The 17,962-nt window shown below is 48.6% G+C and overlaps 1 protein-coding gene across 2 annotated transcripts; it reads left to right on the forward strand.

Annotated features, from left to right (window-relative positions):
- The first annotated feature begins 564 nt into the window (after nt 1–564).
- Nucleotides 565–17,751, forward strand: LOC135827079 (uncharacterized). Of its 2 annotated transcripts, none has more exons than XM_065339612.1 (6): nt 565–1,395; nt 4,437–4,500; nt 4,866–5,035; nt 6,167–6,332; nt 12,094–12,191; nt 16,201–17,751. In XM_065339612.1, coding segments are annotated over exons 2-6 (753 nt in total). In that variant the 5' UTR covers nt 565–1,395; nt 4,437–4,499; the 3' UTR covers nt 16,519–17,751. The 2 variants fall into 2 exon arrangements, with proteins under 2 accessions (XP_065195684.1, XP_065195677.1); XM_065339605.1 differs by having other exon boundaries at nt 566–1,395; nt 4,448–4,500.
- The last annotated feature ends 211 nt before the right edge of the window (nt 17,752–17,962 follow it).

A 17,962-nucleotide genomic window follows, 5' to 3' on the forward strand; every position in this document is an offset into this window, starting at 1 on the left:
CTTCTTCGCTCAGCGGTACTGCCGGTACGCGGTAGATCTACTACGCGGCGGTAGGTCTGTCGCAGCACTTGTGCATGGCCATTTGCCAAGGCTGACGCATCAATCATCAGATCATGACGGGCGGCGGACAAACGACGGTTACGTTTCACTGTACATGACTGTGTAGATTGACATGGTTGATTATCTTCTCCTTGTTCCGTGTAGTTACACTCGTAATCGCAATCATCTAGTATTCGAGGCTATGTTCTTGCCGTCCCGAGAGAGGTTCGCACAATAACTGAATACAGTACAAATGCAATGGTGATGTCGCGCGCGAGGCATCGCGAGTTGGCCGGACGTGGCCACTTACCGAGCTAGCTACTATGGGGAAAGTACCGACAGTGACCTTGACCTGGCTGAAGTACAGTAGCATGCTAGCACGAGATAGAAACAATCCGATGTTACATCGGTGCTTTTGAAACACACATTTTCTGATATTTTCAAGGAGTTGGCAGTGTAGACCAGTGCAGTGGACTGTGACTACTGGCATTAGTATCACTTATGTCTTTGCGAGGGGCGATCGTGTTCCAACGCACGAGGAAAGCACATGATGGCGCTTACGCTTGCATGGCCATGGCTTAGCTAAAGGTCAGTAGATAGCTGCCAGAAAGAACAGTTTAGTATAATTCTGGGTAGCGAAATGACCCAATCCTTTTGCTCCGGCGACTGTAAATCATCCTCCTCCACGCAGAGGAGAGAGAGGCAGACACACAGAGCAAGAGAGAAATATTCTAATTTTCTCCTGGTCCTGTTGCACTACCGGACATGTTGTTTGACCCAACGACCGTGCAGACCTGCAGGTATGACCAGGAGTAAAACGAAAAGCAGATAACGATACAGCCTACAATTGCAGTTCTGAGATTTGGACGTAATCCATAACGCTCAGAGTCGTGGTCCTGCCGTTTTGTAGCCGCTTGTTACGCATCACCCTCACCCCCTGTTCGCTGCTCGCGCGCTGTTGACGACTCGGGGACCTGCTTGGGCCGGAACTTGGACGTCGTTGGATGTCCAGGACTGGGTTGTTTGCAGCTTCTCTAGCCCATGACCTGAGGACAGAGGACAAACAAGACAAAACTAGTACTGGGCACTAGTCACTGTGCATGTGGGCAGTTCACTGATTGAGTTGTAGACAAGCTGTTTGCGTGCCACCAACAGGCTGGACTGAGGTCACACGCACACACATCCAGCAGACGCTCTACGCTGCTTTCATCGGTGTGCCGGTCTGAAGCGTACAGCAGTATACCAGGTATACAGGCTACCCCCACTGGCCAGTACACAGCCTGCACAGAGTCCCTGCTTGACTTGTGGCTCTGCATCTGCACGGTTTGACTCTGACTCAGTCACGACATCAAAAAGGTAAAATAATTAAAGGGGAAGTTAAATATTGCTATAGTGACTGTGTATCCCGCGGACCCCACCACTACCACCACCACCACCACCACCAATTAAGGCAAAAATCAAAATTTCACCAGTTGGTAGTTTTCGGGGTGCTGAGTCGAATGGTCGTGGTCCGAGGAAGCTGAGACGCTCCCTTCCTACTTGAATCCCAATCGAACTCGCGCACTTCCACCCAAACTGGGTGACTGCGCCCTACTAGATGGGGATTTGTATGCAAAATGTCACTAAAAGCGCCATTTCGTTCTTATAAAAGCACGGATGACCGCGATTGGCCCATATGTTGTAGTCTTTTGGACGCTGAGTCGACTGGTTTTGGTCCGAAAAGGCTGCGATGCAGCGTTCCTCCTTTATTCCCAATCGAACATGGTTGAACAAGCGGTCACGTGCTCCTGCGTACACCAATCACCTGGTCACCGTGCCTGCAGGGTACAACTTACTAGCCTGTTTGACCTTTTTTGGGTGCAGTCCTGTCACTCGAGTTGAACCTTGGTGTGAAAGTTGTCGCCTGCTGGCGTGGTGACCAGGTGATTTGGGCACCCAGGAGCACGTGACCGCTTGTTCAACCATGTTCGATTGGGAATAAAGGAGGAACGCTGCATCGCAGCCTTTTCGGACCAAAACCAGTCGACTCAGCGTCCAAAAGACTACAACATATGGGCCAATCGCGGTCATCCGTGCTTTTATAAGAACGAAATGGCGCTTTTAGTGACATTTTGCATACAAATCCCCATCTAGTAGGGCGCAGTCACCCAGTTTCGGTGGAAGTGCGCGAGTTCGATTGGGATTCAAGTAGGAAAGGAGCGTCTCAGCTTCCTCGGACCACGACCATTCGACTCAGCACCCCGAAGACTATTATTATTATATTATTCACACATATCCGCCGGATGAGTACGCGTGGCCCATGCACCATGGGGACCCACGAATACAAACCAGCATATGTTCCCTCAGCAATACAAGCAAGCAAGCACGCAAAGATAAATGAGAGCCCAGGCAGCGAAAACAAAACGAAGAGAGATGAGGACATAGGCAACGAAAACAATTCCAAAGCATAGCCAGGGATTGAATGTGTGCATCTGGGTACGACAGTTAACACGAAGTTAACGAAGTTAACCCCGAAGACTACAACTGGTGAAATTTTAATTTTTGCCTTAACTTCCCCTTTAATTCGTGTTCAACGGTAGTGCTATAATTATTATCAATGCTGGCCGTGGGACATCACTTGTAGTGCAGTAGTATAGTGGGTCACATCTTGCAAAGACTAAGTAATACTATTACCGTGTAGTACACGTGCTAGATAGAATCTGCATAATACCATGCCTTGCCTTGCCATATATCTGGTCCGTGCGGAATATTGAAATGAAAATGTTAGACCCAATATGTGATTGTGCCAGTGCATCTAGATACATGCACGCATGTACACAGAAGCCACAGGTACAGGTGTAACTGTAAGTAACCAAGTACGGTCAACGTTGCGTATAACGACACTCGGCGGGGCATCAGAAAAGTGTCCTTATTCGCGAAGTGTCGTTATATCCGAAGTCTCATTATAATGTATACAGTTAGATGGGACTTTGCTCTGGGCATGGAAATTCTGTCGTTATTCGCGAATTGTCGTTATATCCGCAGTCGTTATTAGCGAAGTTGACTGAAACTTAGTTTAGCCCTACAAACAAAGTTGTTGCATTTCTTTCTGTGAAAAAAAAAACAGAACAAAACAAAAACCACGGGTATACACAGGTAACCTTCATACATGTATGCACATTTGTATTTATGGATTCTCCACAGGCCTTAGCCTAAATCGAGGGAGTCTCCGTGTGCGCATTTGTAATCCATGGCAAGCTGCTTGTCTTTCCCACACCAGGATATCTTTGCCTTGTGGGCCATGCCAACCAACCGCCCTTTACACGCGCACACACACAAACACACACACACACACACACACACATTGAACCTTGAACCTTGAACATGCCCATTGCCGACGGCAATGATAGCGAAGGGACTATCTGCTAGCTTTGCAGTACGGTGTATGGCGCTTGAGATTCCCGGGACAACGGCAGACCTCTCTGCATGTGCAGCGGAAGCTAGAGTCAGGATCAGGCCGGGGAGCACGGGCGGGAGGGCGACGTTGAGCGATCTGCCTCCAGGCAGAGACATACAAACACACACGCATGCGCGCACATGCACGTACGTACACACAAATTCACACACATCTAGAAATTGTGAGTTGGAAATCTGCATGTAAGGTTTACTACATGTACTAAATACACTCTCTAAGAGCACACACTTCAGGTTCTTCAACAAAATTTGAAACATTTCACAAGTAAACTTTCGTGCCTGCTCCTCAGGTGATGTACCAAACAGTACTTGCAAAACTTTTCAAAATGTTGTTGAGAACCTGCAGTGTGTGCTCTAAGCTCTTAGTGCTCTAGAATTTTTGTCTGAGGAAGCTTTTCACATGTACTAAGACTGAGTATTGGGTATTTGTCCCAACACCACTCAACTAGCGGCAGCCATCCATGCAAATAATTCCAACTACCCATCAAGGATGCCATGATTTCATCATGACAATCACAGTGGCACTGAGTCTCACACGATGACACATGCAGCTTGTGTCACATCATCCAATCTGTGACAAGCCCTGGCAGTCAGAACCAACGTTAGTTGTCATCCGTTGTCCAATGCTGAATAAGCGTAAGGAAGTTACTAATGACAAGCCAACCTTGGCTATGTAAACGGGTCATGGTAGTAATGTTAGACACCGTGAGAGAGTCTTACTACTAGTCTCAGTGTTAAAATGCATTACAGGTCTGGTGTTTTCCCCCCAGATAGCTGTTAGTCCCCTCAGTGACCTAGTGCATAGGCAGATGTGCTGACCTAAAGAGACCGAAGAGAGAAAGATTTATGGTTCCAGTTCTGCAATTACGCTTTCATCTGCAGCCTTATGTCAAGTTGATCACTGCTTTTCGCCTATGCTGTGTGTGTTTCTGATCTGACCGTAATGGTACTGCAGCTTTCACTTTCACAGCCTTCAAACGATAAACACAGAAGAGACAACTTTCACGAGTAAGGGTTCTCCAAGGCTTGTATAGGTGTTCATTAGTTCTCATGCCTCTTGATCTTACCATTTTCAAGTACTGCTTTTTTAAAGTGCGATCTTAGTCACTAAAGGCGTGAACTCTAATGTTGTTAGAACACACCTGAGTGATCTGTATCATTCCATGGTGTGGCCCCTCTCTCTGTACAGTGTATGTGAGCTCTGCCTCTGCAGTTTGGCAGTCAGGGAAACTGTAAACAGTAGTAGTCTCTACAGATATCGGCATTGAGAACAGGATTGATGGTCACCTTGCTTAAAAGAAAATTAAGTGCTGCCGCTTCCTTGCTTCCTGCCTTCCTTGCTCCTACCTACTTTTTTTCCTGTGTTCTTGTAGTGCCATCTTTCAATATGAAGCTGAAGATATTTCTGAAACTTGCACAAGCCCGTACATCCACCGCATTCACAGTTCGTGTGTCAGAAACAGACGGTGAAAGTCAGCCCATTTCAGGTGCTGGGCAAATGCGGACAGATCAGTGTGAAGGAATTATTTGCTTGAGAAAACCGGTAAGGTCTTTTCTTCTGATTTTAGACATTCAATGTTTTTTTCTATTTTGAATAAAAACTTGGATATTAAGTCAATAGTAATATGGAAAGAGAAAAGGACCTATAAGTTACTTCGTAGATGTGTTGGAGCTAGGTGTCAGGTCGTCGAATGTCTCCATATCCTTGTCAGTTTTGTGCCTTGTTGTCACACTATCTGACTGTATATTATCTCGTTACCTTGGTGGACTGTTAGTCATAACTAGAAACTTATAGATCCTTTTCTCTTTCCATTTTCTATTCTGGATTATATTTGATGAATCGTTTTTTTTCTTGATGTCCATAGCCAAGAAGAGATCGAAACTGAATATGCATTGGCAAGGAGGTGGTAAGGGTCAGGATGTGTGTTATGCAATGATACTAGAAGACGATGGCTGTTTTAAAATTGAAACGTGTTAACTTGGCATGGATATCAAGAACTTTTGTGACCTAGACATGACTACAACAAAGGAGCAGACATGATAATGTGCAGATTAGCGGTAGAATGAGGGGCTTGACTTCACCTTTGGTCGAGACGACGGTAGTTCCTGTGAGTGTCTGATATGGCAGTGTGGTGGAAGGAGGTTTAAGTGGTTGCACGCGGAATACAATGGTGGCCAGAGTTGAACTCGGCTAGCCTCGGAAGGGACTGTGGGAAGTGGGAAGGCGCACTTGTGTCGCAGGTTTCGAGTGGGTGCCCGGATGATGCCTGGATCATTCTAAGCTAATTGAAAGTGTCGGTGTGCTGTGCTAAGTTCAAGCCACAGTGTGACTGCATGATGTGTACTTCCACTTGTGAGGACAATGACTATGTACCTAGCTAACAGTGACGTTTGAAGAGACCCTGGCCTGCTGAAAGGAAGAAACCAACCCTATCAAATCCCCTTGAGGTTTTGCATAACAATTCAAAAAAATCAACAACAAAAAATAAATTTATAGTAAAGAAAAAATGCACCAAGAACTCCACTCGGATGGACTCTCCATCCGAGTCCAAAAAAAGAAATTTTCTTCACTCCCCTTCTTGGCTTCGTTGGATCAACAGCTGGCACCTGGCTTGTCCGACAGATTTTTAGATAATATCTGTTTGCTTGTGGTGGATATGTTTGGGTGTTTTAGTGCAGCTTGCTGAGTTTTCGACTTGATCACCGATACACACGTACAGCATGCCACTACAACAATCTGCTGCTCACCTGTGCGGAGCAAGACTCTCTGAATGCTCACCTGCCATTGCCACCCACAGGTTGGGTGCGCCATGCTCCGTTTGCCTCCACGCTCGTCAGTGGTACGTCTTGTAGAAACCAGAACCGTTTCAGGAAATCAGACCATCCATGTTATGGTATGGTATGGTATGGTATTTGTCTAGCAAATAGGCAAAGATGTCTGAGAACATTCATTGATCACCTCCACTGTTGCCGTAAGGAAACCTTTGATATGGTGCATTTCAACGCATGACACATTGCGTTCGATCGAATCATGTCTGGTTTCAGATGCCCGGGTCACGCAAGTGGGTACATTATGCACTATGTGTATTGCAAAAGTTCTTTCATACTTTTGGGATGTGTGTTTGTTGACATCCTGGCTTGAAAGTGAATTGGAATTCGGTAGGGAACTCCCGTGCTGGAAGTCGGTAGGGAACTCCCGTGCTGGAAGTCGGTAGGGAACTCCTGTGCTGGAAGTTCAATGGTAGGAAACTCCCGTGCTGGAAGTCTGTGTGGAACTTCCGGGCAGATACTGGAACTGAGATTATGAGGAACTCGGTGACTAGTAGCTAGTGCCCATTGGGACTTTCAGTGTAAGCTAGATGCATGGCCAGTATTCACTGCACAACATTTCTCACGGTTTGGCCGTCGGCATGCAGTTAGCATAGAATTATTTACTCATACAGTAGCATAGAACCTTTCTTTCTCTCCGGGCTGTCTATCCCCATGGTGTTCTGTAGAGGCGTGCTCCTGCCTCGGCACACACCCAAACCACACAAAGGACCAGCTCGCGACTATGAAGAGAACTCTGTTAGAAAACTCTGGCTCCAAGCCGCAATTGCTTGAAACCTTTCTCCGAACTCGTAAGCACTACAGCCTACTCTAGCCAACTCACTACTGCAGTGAAAACGTCTAGCTTATAACACTTGCATGCCAAGAACTCCATCAGCAGGCGCGAAAGAAGGTGAAGACAAAACCTGTGACTTAAAAGTGTGAACCCTAACGAAAGTCACAGCTACATGTAACACAAAACGAGAGTGCATGTCAGTGACACGTGCGACCTCCTGAACATTCTCCCCTTCCCGATATGTTGAAAAGTAACATCGAAAAGCATATCGCAACTCAACAAACAAATTTCCAATGCGACAAAAGCATTATTCCGAAAAGCTGTTGAAGAAATACAGCAAATGAACAATGTGAACACATTCAAGAAATAGTGAATCAAACTTTCCTTGAAATCAGTTTCACAAACGCCTCCGGCTGGTTGTTGTCACCTAGCCAATGTGACACCAGGGGCTTTAGCACAAGCCAAGCGGAAATAGTCGCGTGACAGGGCATGTCTTCTCCTTGTCGCCCACAAGCACCTTAGCCACTCGTACATGTCCATCTGGACCAGGAAAGACTGCCGTAATTCTTCCCAACGGCCAGTGCCCTCGTGGCGTGTCGGGATGAAGAACGTCTGGTTGAGTATTTCTCTCCGGTGGTCGCCACAAGAAACGCAAGTACGGTTGGTCCTCGGAGTGATTTCGAATCTGAAGGTACATCTCCCGAATATCACAAACGATGGTTACTGAGTTGCGCCGAAATCCGAGCAGCACTTCCAGTATCTCTCGCTGCAGCCTAGGGCCCGGCTCTACGCAGTCGCTGAATACCATGCTGTAATTGTCGGGCAGTTTTGATTTCTGGCCATTCCATTGAAGGTGAATCTCGTTCCCAGCCCCGTCGAGTTGCCGCATTGACTGCTCAACTTCAGGCTTCACACTGCGGTCCTTCATGTGCCAGGAGGGCTCAGGGCTGATACCGCCTTGATCAACTTCCCGTTGCCGGTTCAGCTGTACGCTACAGTAGGTGCTGTTGGCGCGGGTTGGTCGATCATCATTGTTTAATACTGCTCCGATACATGTCCAACCTAATGGCGTTCTGCGAGCTAGCGGTTCTCCCGGCTTGCCTTTGACTTCCTCCCAGCAAGAATGCAATTCACTATGATCACTGCCAATTAGAAGGTCCACTGATTCCTCGGTGAGAGCCGTGAAGGGAACATCTCGCAGGTGGTCCCATTGCGCTGCCGCATTCGCCCAGTCAACAGCCTTCAAGTTGCTTGCGATGCTTTCAATAGTTAGCGCCGTTAATTTGGACTGGAATGTTCCGTCAGCGCTTTCCACTGTGATGTTGACCGGCGTCGTGACGAATGTTTCCGTCAACCCGCTCAGAAGAGAAACTGATGCCTGCTGCGGTCTTCCTGCCACCCTTAACTGCCCGGCAGCTGCAGTGGTTATGTAGGTGGTAGTGCTGCAATCGTCCAACATAGCGTTAACCTGTATCCGTTCTCCTTCATGCACAAGCGACACCGGGAGGATGCGTAACGAGACCGAAGGTACTCCACGTGGCCGATCTTCTCCCAGATCCGGCTCCCCTTCCGTGGTGTTGCATGCTTGGATGGAGCAATTAATAGAGGCTGGCTCTATTGCAGGTGTTGTTGCCCCTCTTGTGCTGATTGAAGCTGTGGGAGCGCTTGACGATGCTACATCACTGCTCATGGCTGCTTCAGGCAGGTTCCGTTTCTGCTGCGGTTGACGATCATGAAGCAGCTGGTGATGTGTCTGACTGCAGCCACTGACACCGCACTTCCTGTTTCTGGTACAGGATGTCCCTCGATGTCCAGTGCCAAGGCACCTATAGCAGAGGCCTTTCTTCTTTGCTGTTTCCCACCGCCTGCTGGGCGACTCGCTCTTGAAGATATCACAACTCCATGTGTGATGGGGCGCATCACATACTGCACACTGGATTTTGGCAGCGCTCTGACCAGAGACCAGGAATGACGACGAGTGGGCTCCGGAGCTGCCACCGAACGTTGGTCGACTTCTTGCAGGGGCTGGTTTAGTCGACAGCGCCGCTGCATGATGACCATCCGCAGAACTGACTCCGTGGGCCATCTCCGCTGCTCCAGTAGCGAATTCTGCCTCGAGAGTCACCCATTCCAATAGCGTTGGTACACTGCTGGGTTTCGTGTTGTTGTGACGCCAACGGTTAAACTGGGTCAGCATGGGCATGGGCAGCTTGTTTTGCAGCTGTCGGAACAGAAGACCATCGCCCAGCTCATATTCCTTGCCTGCATCCGCCATGTTCACTATCAGCACATCCAGCAAATCGGCGAATCTCTGCAGGTCTCCAGGCCGGCCTGTCCGGAGGGCGGGGAACGACTCTATTTCCTCAAATTGGAGGTTTGTCTGTCTCTGCTCGCCACCGAATTTCCTGTCTAAACGGTTTACGGCGGCTTCGTAGGCATGGGCCGAGTAACCTAGGCTCTCGATGGCGACCAATGCCTCTCCACCTAAATACTGCTTCAGGTGCAGGAGCTTCACCTCCGGACTTGAGCTCGTCTGCCCAACACAAGCCATGAAGGCTGCTCTCCAGGCACGATAGGCTCTCTTGTTGCCTGTAAACGTTGGAATTTGTATGGGTTTCAGCCGCCGGAATATATCGTCCGATGATTGCTGATGCCGCGTTTGCTCTGGTGCTACTGATGGCACCGGTACTGGTGCGGCAGTCGACCCTGCTGGTTGCAAACCCATGGCCTGTGGAGCGGGCGGGCTCCGCAGACTTGCTGCTGGCACAGTGTGCACGCCGGCCACACCACTGGCGCCAGCCCACTGGGGAGACGCAGATGTAATTACTGGCGACTGAGTAGTGGTGTGACGGGTGTCAACGGATTGCTGGAATAGCGTGGCAGAAGCGGATCCAGGCGGCCTGCCAATTGCGCTGAATAGCGTTGCAGGTACGGATGATCCAGGCAGTCTGTCGATTGCGCTGCTTCCGCTGACTGTCTGCTGGGATGCAGGCATCTCTGGCCTCATTCCGTTTGCGCTGTTGGCGCTGGCAATCTGGAGTGCTAACGTTTCAGCGGGTGACACAGGTAGGTTGCTGGTCATGCCGATCGCTCCAGTGCCGTTCGCGCTGTTTGCGCTGATCAATCCCCAAGGTGCTGATCCTGCAGCTAGCGCAGAGGTCACAGGCTGTGCGCTCACAGGCTGTGCGCTGTCCGCGCTGGTCTGAATTTCCGACGCGTGCACAGGCCCGGATCCAGGCAGCCTGCCAATTGCGCTGAATAGCGTTGCAGGCTCGGATCCAGGCGGCCTGCCGGTTGCGCTGAATAGCGTTGCAGGCTCGGATCCAGGCGGCCTGCCGATTGCGCTGAATAGCGTTGCAGGCTCGGATCCAGGCGGCCTGCCGGTTGCGCTGAATAGCGTTGCAGGCTCGGATCCAGGCGGCCTGCCGGTTGCGCTGAATAGCGTTGCAGGCACTGGTGCAGACTCTGGATCTGACGCATGTGGTGCGCCGCTCGCGCTCATCTGGGGAACAGCCGCGGACAAAGGCGGACCGCGTGTCGCTCTGTTCGCGCTGTCCAAGTGCCCGGTGGCGCCAGACTCTAAAGCGGCACCAGCTGGCGCGCCGTTCCCTCCAACCTGCGCCGCAGCCGCGGACAAAGGCGAGCCACTTGCCGCTCTGCTCGCGCTGACCTGGGTCTTAGACGGAGTGAGCGCTCTGCGGACCAACGGCGTCTCTGGTCGCAACTCATCCGTGCCCATGGTGACTTTCGGTCCGCTTTCGCTGACCGCCTTGTACTTGTCTTCGCTGACTTCAGCAAGACCGTACTCCGTTCCCCGGTGCTGGTCTGCAACTGTTACTTGCTCTACGCCGGCTGACCGGCTCGTCGGCTCGTACGTGTAGCCATGGTAGCCGTAGTCGTACGCTAGTCCACGTGCAGCAGTAGACTCCGAGGCCTCAACTGAACTTCTGCCGTGCGCGTGCAGGTAGCTCCGGGCTCCAGCCCAACTGGGCATAGTGCTTGCGGCAGGTCCGCTGTATCCGTACCCGACCTCCGAAGCTAGTTCGCGTCGAGCCTGGACTGGGTGGGGCCGCTGTGAGACGCCCAGGTAGTCAGTTTCCTCCGCGTAACTGCGTACCTGTCCACGCACGTCCTCCAAAATGCTCTCGGTTGTGGTGGTGAATTGTTCCTCGAGCAATTCCGCTTCCCGCAGCGTTACTTCAATACGCTTCTCTTCGTTGGTTGAACTGTACAGACTAACGAGGTTCATGATAGCACTGGTGGCGTTGTCATAATGTGAGCTTAGCTCGGCTAGCTCGTCGTTAGCTTGCTCTCCTCGCACTCCGCCATTCATGGAGCGCACGAGAAGTGTCCGCCGCGCGTTGGTGAAGTGTTTTTTAGCCACCATCTTTTCTCTAAGCAGCTCGCTAAGCTTCTCGCGCTTGTTCTCTACTGCCGCTGGTTCTTCTCGGTGGTTTGCTTCCTCGGTGCTGGCAGTCCCGTCCTCCGCAGCATGGCTGTCTTCCTCCTTGTCCTCTTTGACTGGAGACTCCATAGCCGCGCTTAGGTGGAACGTTCAGCACTTACGAGGTCGACTCGACTTGATTAACCATCCTCTGCTACCAATATGTTCTGTAGAGGCGTGCTCCTGCCTCGGCACACACCCAAACCACACAAAGGACCAGCTCGCGACTATGAAGAGAACTCTGTTAGAAAACTCTGGCTCCAAGCCGCAATTGCTTGAAACCTTTCTCCGAACTCGTAAGCACTACAGCCTACTCTAGCCAACTCACTACTGCAGTGAAAACGTCTAGCTTATAACACTTGCATGCCAAGAACTCCATCAGCAGGCGCGAAAGAAGGTGAAGACAAAGCCTGTGACTTAAAAGTGTGAACCCTAACGAAAGTCACAGCTACATGTAACACAAAACGAGAGTGCATGTCAGTGACACGTGCGACCTCCTGAACACATGGTGTTTGTGTTGCTCTCCGGGACATGTTAATGTATGATGCTGCAGGAAATGCTGACCAAGCTCTGTCTGAGGCAACTGTGCTGATCAGTGGACAGGGTGTGGACAACTCCTATGTTGCTCTTGGACGTGTGACACTCAAATGTGTAAGTTGCAGAGTTTAAATTGCAAGTTTCTATGTCTATTCCAGGGGTGTAGTGTCCGGCCGGGCCACTTTTTCGCCCGACGGCGCCCAGAATGCAGGATTTTGCACCCGAATTTCAAATTTTCCCGGGCCGGGGGAGACCCCAACCCCCCTCCAGCCGAACCACCTCCAACGGCGGTGCTACGCACCTGGTCTATTCGTTAAAACATGGTTATTGATTGCCCATCTTATTTCAGCTATTCCACAAATTTGATCAAAGACACTTTAAAAATAAGTAGACGCTGAGGGGCAGTCCGAAAATACCGATACTGTTTCTAAACGACATTTGTTATGCTCCCCACCTCTCCCTTACAAGCATGCATGGATGCTGACCATTGCATGGATTCTTTTCCAGAGTAGACCCAGGTGCTCGAAGTCCGTACACTTTTACAGTGTGTGTTTGCCGAGCTGAAACTCACACTAGCAATGATCACTTGCCAGAATCCTGCTCGTGGATGGAAGGTATCTTGTCCAAGTTTGTTCTGAGGCCAGGCTCGATTGAACCAGGCCATCTTTCGATCCAATCTGTTTCTCTGGAGTTCGCTGATTTTTCGTATCAAATTTTGGTGTCGCAGAGGGTGCGCTAAGTCCGTACTGATCAGAGGTGACTCCAAATACACACATATTTCTGCTAATTGCTAACTTGCAATCCCTCGGTTATGACGAAAGCACCAAAGCGATATGTTTGGCATGTGCCTCCACCAGTATTTCTTGCATAAGCGTAGTTTGTTGCCGAAATGCAAGCTGTTTTTAGTCGGCTCAGAGAAGAAGCAGCTGCGCTGTGAAAACCGCGGGAATACAGTGGAGATGCCAGGAGTGTCAACCGTCAGGCGAAATTACTGGTCAGTCGGCGACACGCATTTTTCACAAAAATTTGCGTTTCACCTGCTGGGAGAGTATGCGTGTACTCGAGTCTCATCCTGAGCACGTTTTTTTCTTCTCGCTCCACATATACTGGCATACACAGAGACATAGACAGCAATAGCGACAACACACAAAGTGAAGGGTAGCTGGCCGCAGCCAGATGTGAACCGGATAACGAGTGAGGTATGGAAGCAAGCAAGGACTGATAACAGAGTGTCTCAGATAGAATAGTCATGCCAGTGGATAGCAGAAATAGGCCATGATGCAGAACCACTTGGGACCGTCAGCTTAATTTTCCTGGACCGAGCCAGCCGGGAAAAAACCCTCGCGCCGACGGACGCATTTGTGAGGGAAAAAACCGGGTGTATATCCCCAATGGCGATTAGGCATCATGTAGGCATGGCAAGCACATCACGGCAAACAGTGATAAAAAGTAGGGATGAAACGATTACACCGATTACTCGGGACTTACTCGTTATCTCTATGATCGCTACTCGTTATGCTGTTATCGAGTATGCACTACCTGTACATGTCATGTACCTGTCCATAGTACTAGTACTTAGTAGCTAAGTCGCACTGTCTGTCTAGTCAACCATGCATGGTCAACCCGCTGCAGCACGCGTCCTGCAAGGAGTTTTAGGTGACAAAATTCACACCTTTTCCTCGTCACGTTCGCACTTTGGGGACGTGTACCACCGGTGCACCCGTACCCCGGAGTGAAACAAACTGGCTGTGCAGGATTTGATTGTCAGTGTTTGGTGTTGGGAGTCGATGGAGGCGTCTGTTTGTAGGCTTCAGAAAGACAAGCGCAGTAAGAGCAGTACTTTGATTTCGACGTGGGATGCCGCTATGCGTGTTCTTGCTTTCACTTTGGTTGTTTTTGATGCAGTTCTATGCGAGTAGTTTGTTCGTGGCAGATAACAGGAGTTAGCTGGTGCATTGTTTTCTCGTGCGTGATGGTGTCCACGCCGCCGAAGATATCGCGTGTTTGCTTGATGAAAACAGTCCGTCGTCCGCTGTTGCAAACTGTGCAGTGGAAAGCTCACACGTCAGAGTGGTACCACGAATTTATTCAACCATTTGAAGACTCACCATAAGCTTCAGTACCTTGAAGTTGTAGGTGGAAAGCAGGGTGAAGATGCGAGCAAAACGGCAGCAGGAACGACGCCAGTGTCGACATTCTTCCGCAACAACCAAAAAAATATTTACTAGTTTTTATTACAACACAGTTCTAGACGAGATGTCACAGTACTTCCGAGATGTGTTATTCCATCAGTCAGCATTCGTGACATACATGATTGTACATGTTAGATTGATAGCATGTTGGATTCTATCATGATTGTACATGTACAAGCGTATTCTCTATTTTACTGTATACGCAAGTCCTTCATGCACTATTATCAAGTTCCGGAGACCAGTAAAATTTTGATATGTCATACATATCCAGCATACTCGTTTTATGATAACTCGATCGTTTATAATAAACGGTACTCGATAAGAAGAAATGGATGATCGTTTCATCCCTAATAAAAAGCATTGAAAATATGCACAGAAATAAAGGGTGGGAGGGCAGGGACACTGGTGAGACTCAAAACTGACTGAAGAAGTCAGGAAAAGAAGCGACAACAAAGAACACACCAGATGCCATATTTGCAACTGAAAATATTTCGCGAGAAATACAACTTCTTTTTCTCAGCTCCAGTATAGCTCGGGGGTGTATTTTTCATTGCAAAGCCGTCCTCGATTGTTGTGTTCGTTGTTCAAACGAAGTGGACATTCAATCATGAAGGCAGAGGACATAGGAGCCTGATTGGAGTTTCTCCTGGCATAGGACGGCCACACAGAGACACTTTGGGATTTTCTGAATATAAAATACCGTACGCACGATGCTGAGATCAATTTGTGCGATATCAAATTGTTTGTGATCTACCACATCGAGCAGAACGGGATCCAAACACAAGCTTACCGACGGTTAGGCTGCCGACCTGACTGGACAAATGATCCCTGGCTTCACCAGACGCCAGAAGTCGGACACCATGTCCTTTGCCGCTACGTCCATCTCCAAAAAGAACTCCATCTTCGCCGTGAAAAGGCTTGAAATACTCAATATTCAACCGAGATTCGCGGACTCGCGCTTTCTCAGATCGATTAATTTCCTGTTGGAACAGTTGCAGGGCAGCTTCCCGCCACTGTTTCAACAGGCGATGGCTCCAAAGCATGCCTGGAACAAGCCATATCGAGGTTGCAAGCCACCCCTCTCAGCAAAAAATTCGAAGAAATTCGAAATTTCAATGGTGGAAGATATACTATGAAGAGAATTTCAAAAAGTATGTTTCGCGGAGCGATCGCTCAACCTACGTCATTCAAACTTTGCAGGATGGTTCAGACGTACATGCTAGGCATGGAACCACAGGCGATGATGCCATAGCTGACACACAGAGTAACACACACAGCAGATTCGTGTGCACAGATACTAAATTAGTGGACGTCGTCATCTTCTTCCCGCTGATCTCGAATGTACTATGACGTGCTATTTCGCCTGACGATTTCTGCAATGATCGGTGGTTCTCTGTAAATTCTTCTCCTCTGGCCATTCTCAGCTCTAAGCTGGCTCTTGATGATTGAGTGAAGGTCTGTTTGACGCTGTGTCCGTTCGAAATCGGTCTTGGCAAAGTTGATTTTTGCATGAAATGTAACCCAATTTGTATTTCGTATGGACACTCGAAAACCCACTCGCGTGGTATGGGACTTCTGCTTATCGTAGATCCTTGAAAATTGCTACGCGACGAGAACATACCACACTGTCCCCTCCATAAAATATTTGAGTCGAATACAATAACAGAACATGAAATTATGGGCGTACGAACTTAGGATAGCATGTACGGACTTCGAGCACCTGGGTCTACATAGATATGCTTTGCTTTCAACTGACTAAAAAAGCAAATAGCACTTGAACCCTCTCCCCCCCCCCCCCAACATTTTCGAAAAATATAAAGCATTGCCTTGGGAGGGGGGGGGGGGGGTGCATATCCTACCCTGAATATTCCTACATATCTCAACCCCAAACCATTCTGCCACATGTAATGTATGTTCACTGCTTGCCTTAGCATCAACAGGATCCATTTGGTGAGGAAAGTAAGCCGGTTGATCTGCATAGCTCTGAGTGGCTGATTGCCAGTCGACAGCACTCGTACCACCGTCTGTCTCAGCTGAGAACGAATACAGTATACTCTGGTTTTCCATGCCTGCCCGCCGCCGCCGCCGCTGCCCCGCATTCTGGCTGTCCTGAGAGTCCTTCTGCATCTGCTGGCACTAGTGCCGTTGATGTAACACCGTGCACGGGAACGCAGGCCGCCGACACACCTACAGTGCAGCGGCGGCACCAGCACAGTGGCTTTGGCCAGGATGAGCTGGTTATCAGGTAAAGTGCCGTCGGTTGGTATAACAATTGTAAAGTGGTCTTGAGGTGTAATTTTACTGTAGTGCAGCCGTCTCACATGAATGTCAGGTACCTTCTACCCTGTGCCAAACTCGGGTTAGTTGGTGTGCAATGTACGTGTACACAGATATGGCACAATGCAATAGGCATAGCTAACTTGAACATTGATACGAATTTAGCGTCGATGATAATACTCATGTGATGCCCATTCTTCTGTCCTGAGTTACTGGTTTCATGATCTGCCAAAAATAAGAAAAAAATAACAAAATATATCGATAATGACAGAACATTCCTAACACATGACATTCTACCGATTCTTTTTAATGGAATGCTTGATAATAGATAAGTGATGTACGAGCGTATATTGTGACAACAGGTGGATCCTTGACTTGAACTTTGAGCTTCGATATCTTTTTAAAACTCTCTGCATGATTGATGAATCTGAGTTTTGATGTTGATGCCATCAACCGATTTCACTTGAATAAGTCTATTTCGCTGGCTCTGACATGCATGAGCGTTGAAATGGTCTGAGCATTTTTTGCTACTTTCGCTTGATGCCAATTACTCCAACCAGTGCACGTGCATGCGCACGCACGTGCACACACACACACACACACATACACATGCACACACACACACACACACACACACGCACAATACCCACGTTCCTCCATCGTTCTAGCTTTTTATTTTAATGGGAGCTAGCATTTGGACATGAGTGTTGAATCAAGTTGAGAATTTCCATACATTCTATATTGCCGGCGGCCTCCTTTCCTCTATTGACCCCATTCTTAAGTCCTGAATTTTACAGTTTTGATGAGAAACCTACATAACTTGTGAAAAATGATGATTGTTTTTGTTGAGCAGTACTTGTTTGCATCTTACAGTTTTTCAGAATGGACGGTTTCATTTTGGCAGCACGATTCCAAGGTGATAGACTATTATAATTATTGTTGAGATTAGCTGCTTGGTTTGGGTCATCTGCATTTTCTTTTGTATCGTACTAGTACTCTTGGCATACTTCTAGGAACATAGACACGTTGATTCTTTCTGGTTTGGGTTTTTAACTCAAAAACCAATGAATAGTAGCATAGCATTGCACGCATTTCACTTGAGTATTCATGTAACGATTGTGAGTATCGGTGCTGATGATTAGTTTCCTTCTGTGCTGGATTATTTATTTCATTAGTAGTGCGACGTAAATGTTCTTCTAACGTTCTATGTGTCCCGTGTGTTTGTGTGCGTGACTCAGTTTAGAGAGGGAGGCCCGCGGTGCATCTTGAAATAATTGAGAGCATGCAGCTAGACTTAATGAATAACAGCTGACATGCATCTGGAAGCACAGCGGCACACACTGATATCTACCATGCTGCCAGTAGCTACTGGCTGGCATCGCTGTGCAATGGTGTTCTTTCGCACAGACTGTCAAC

This window comes from Sycon ciliatum, chromosome 1 (assembly GCF_964019385.1).
Source record: "Sycon ciliatum chromosome 1, ocSycCili1.1, whole genome shotgun sequence".
Taxonomy (NCBI): domain Eukaryota; kingdom Metazoa; phylum Porifera; class Calcarea; order Leucosolenida; family Sycettidae; genus Sycon; species Sycon ciliatum.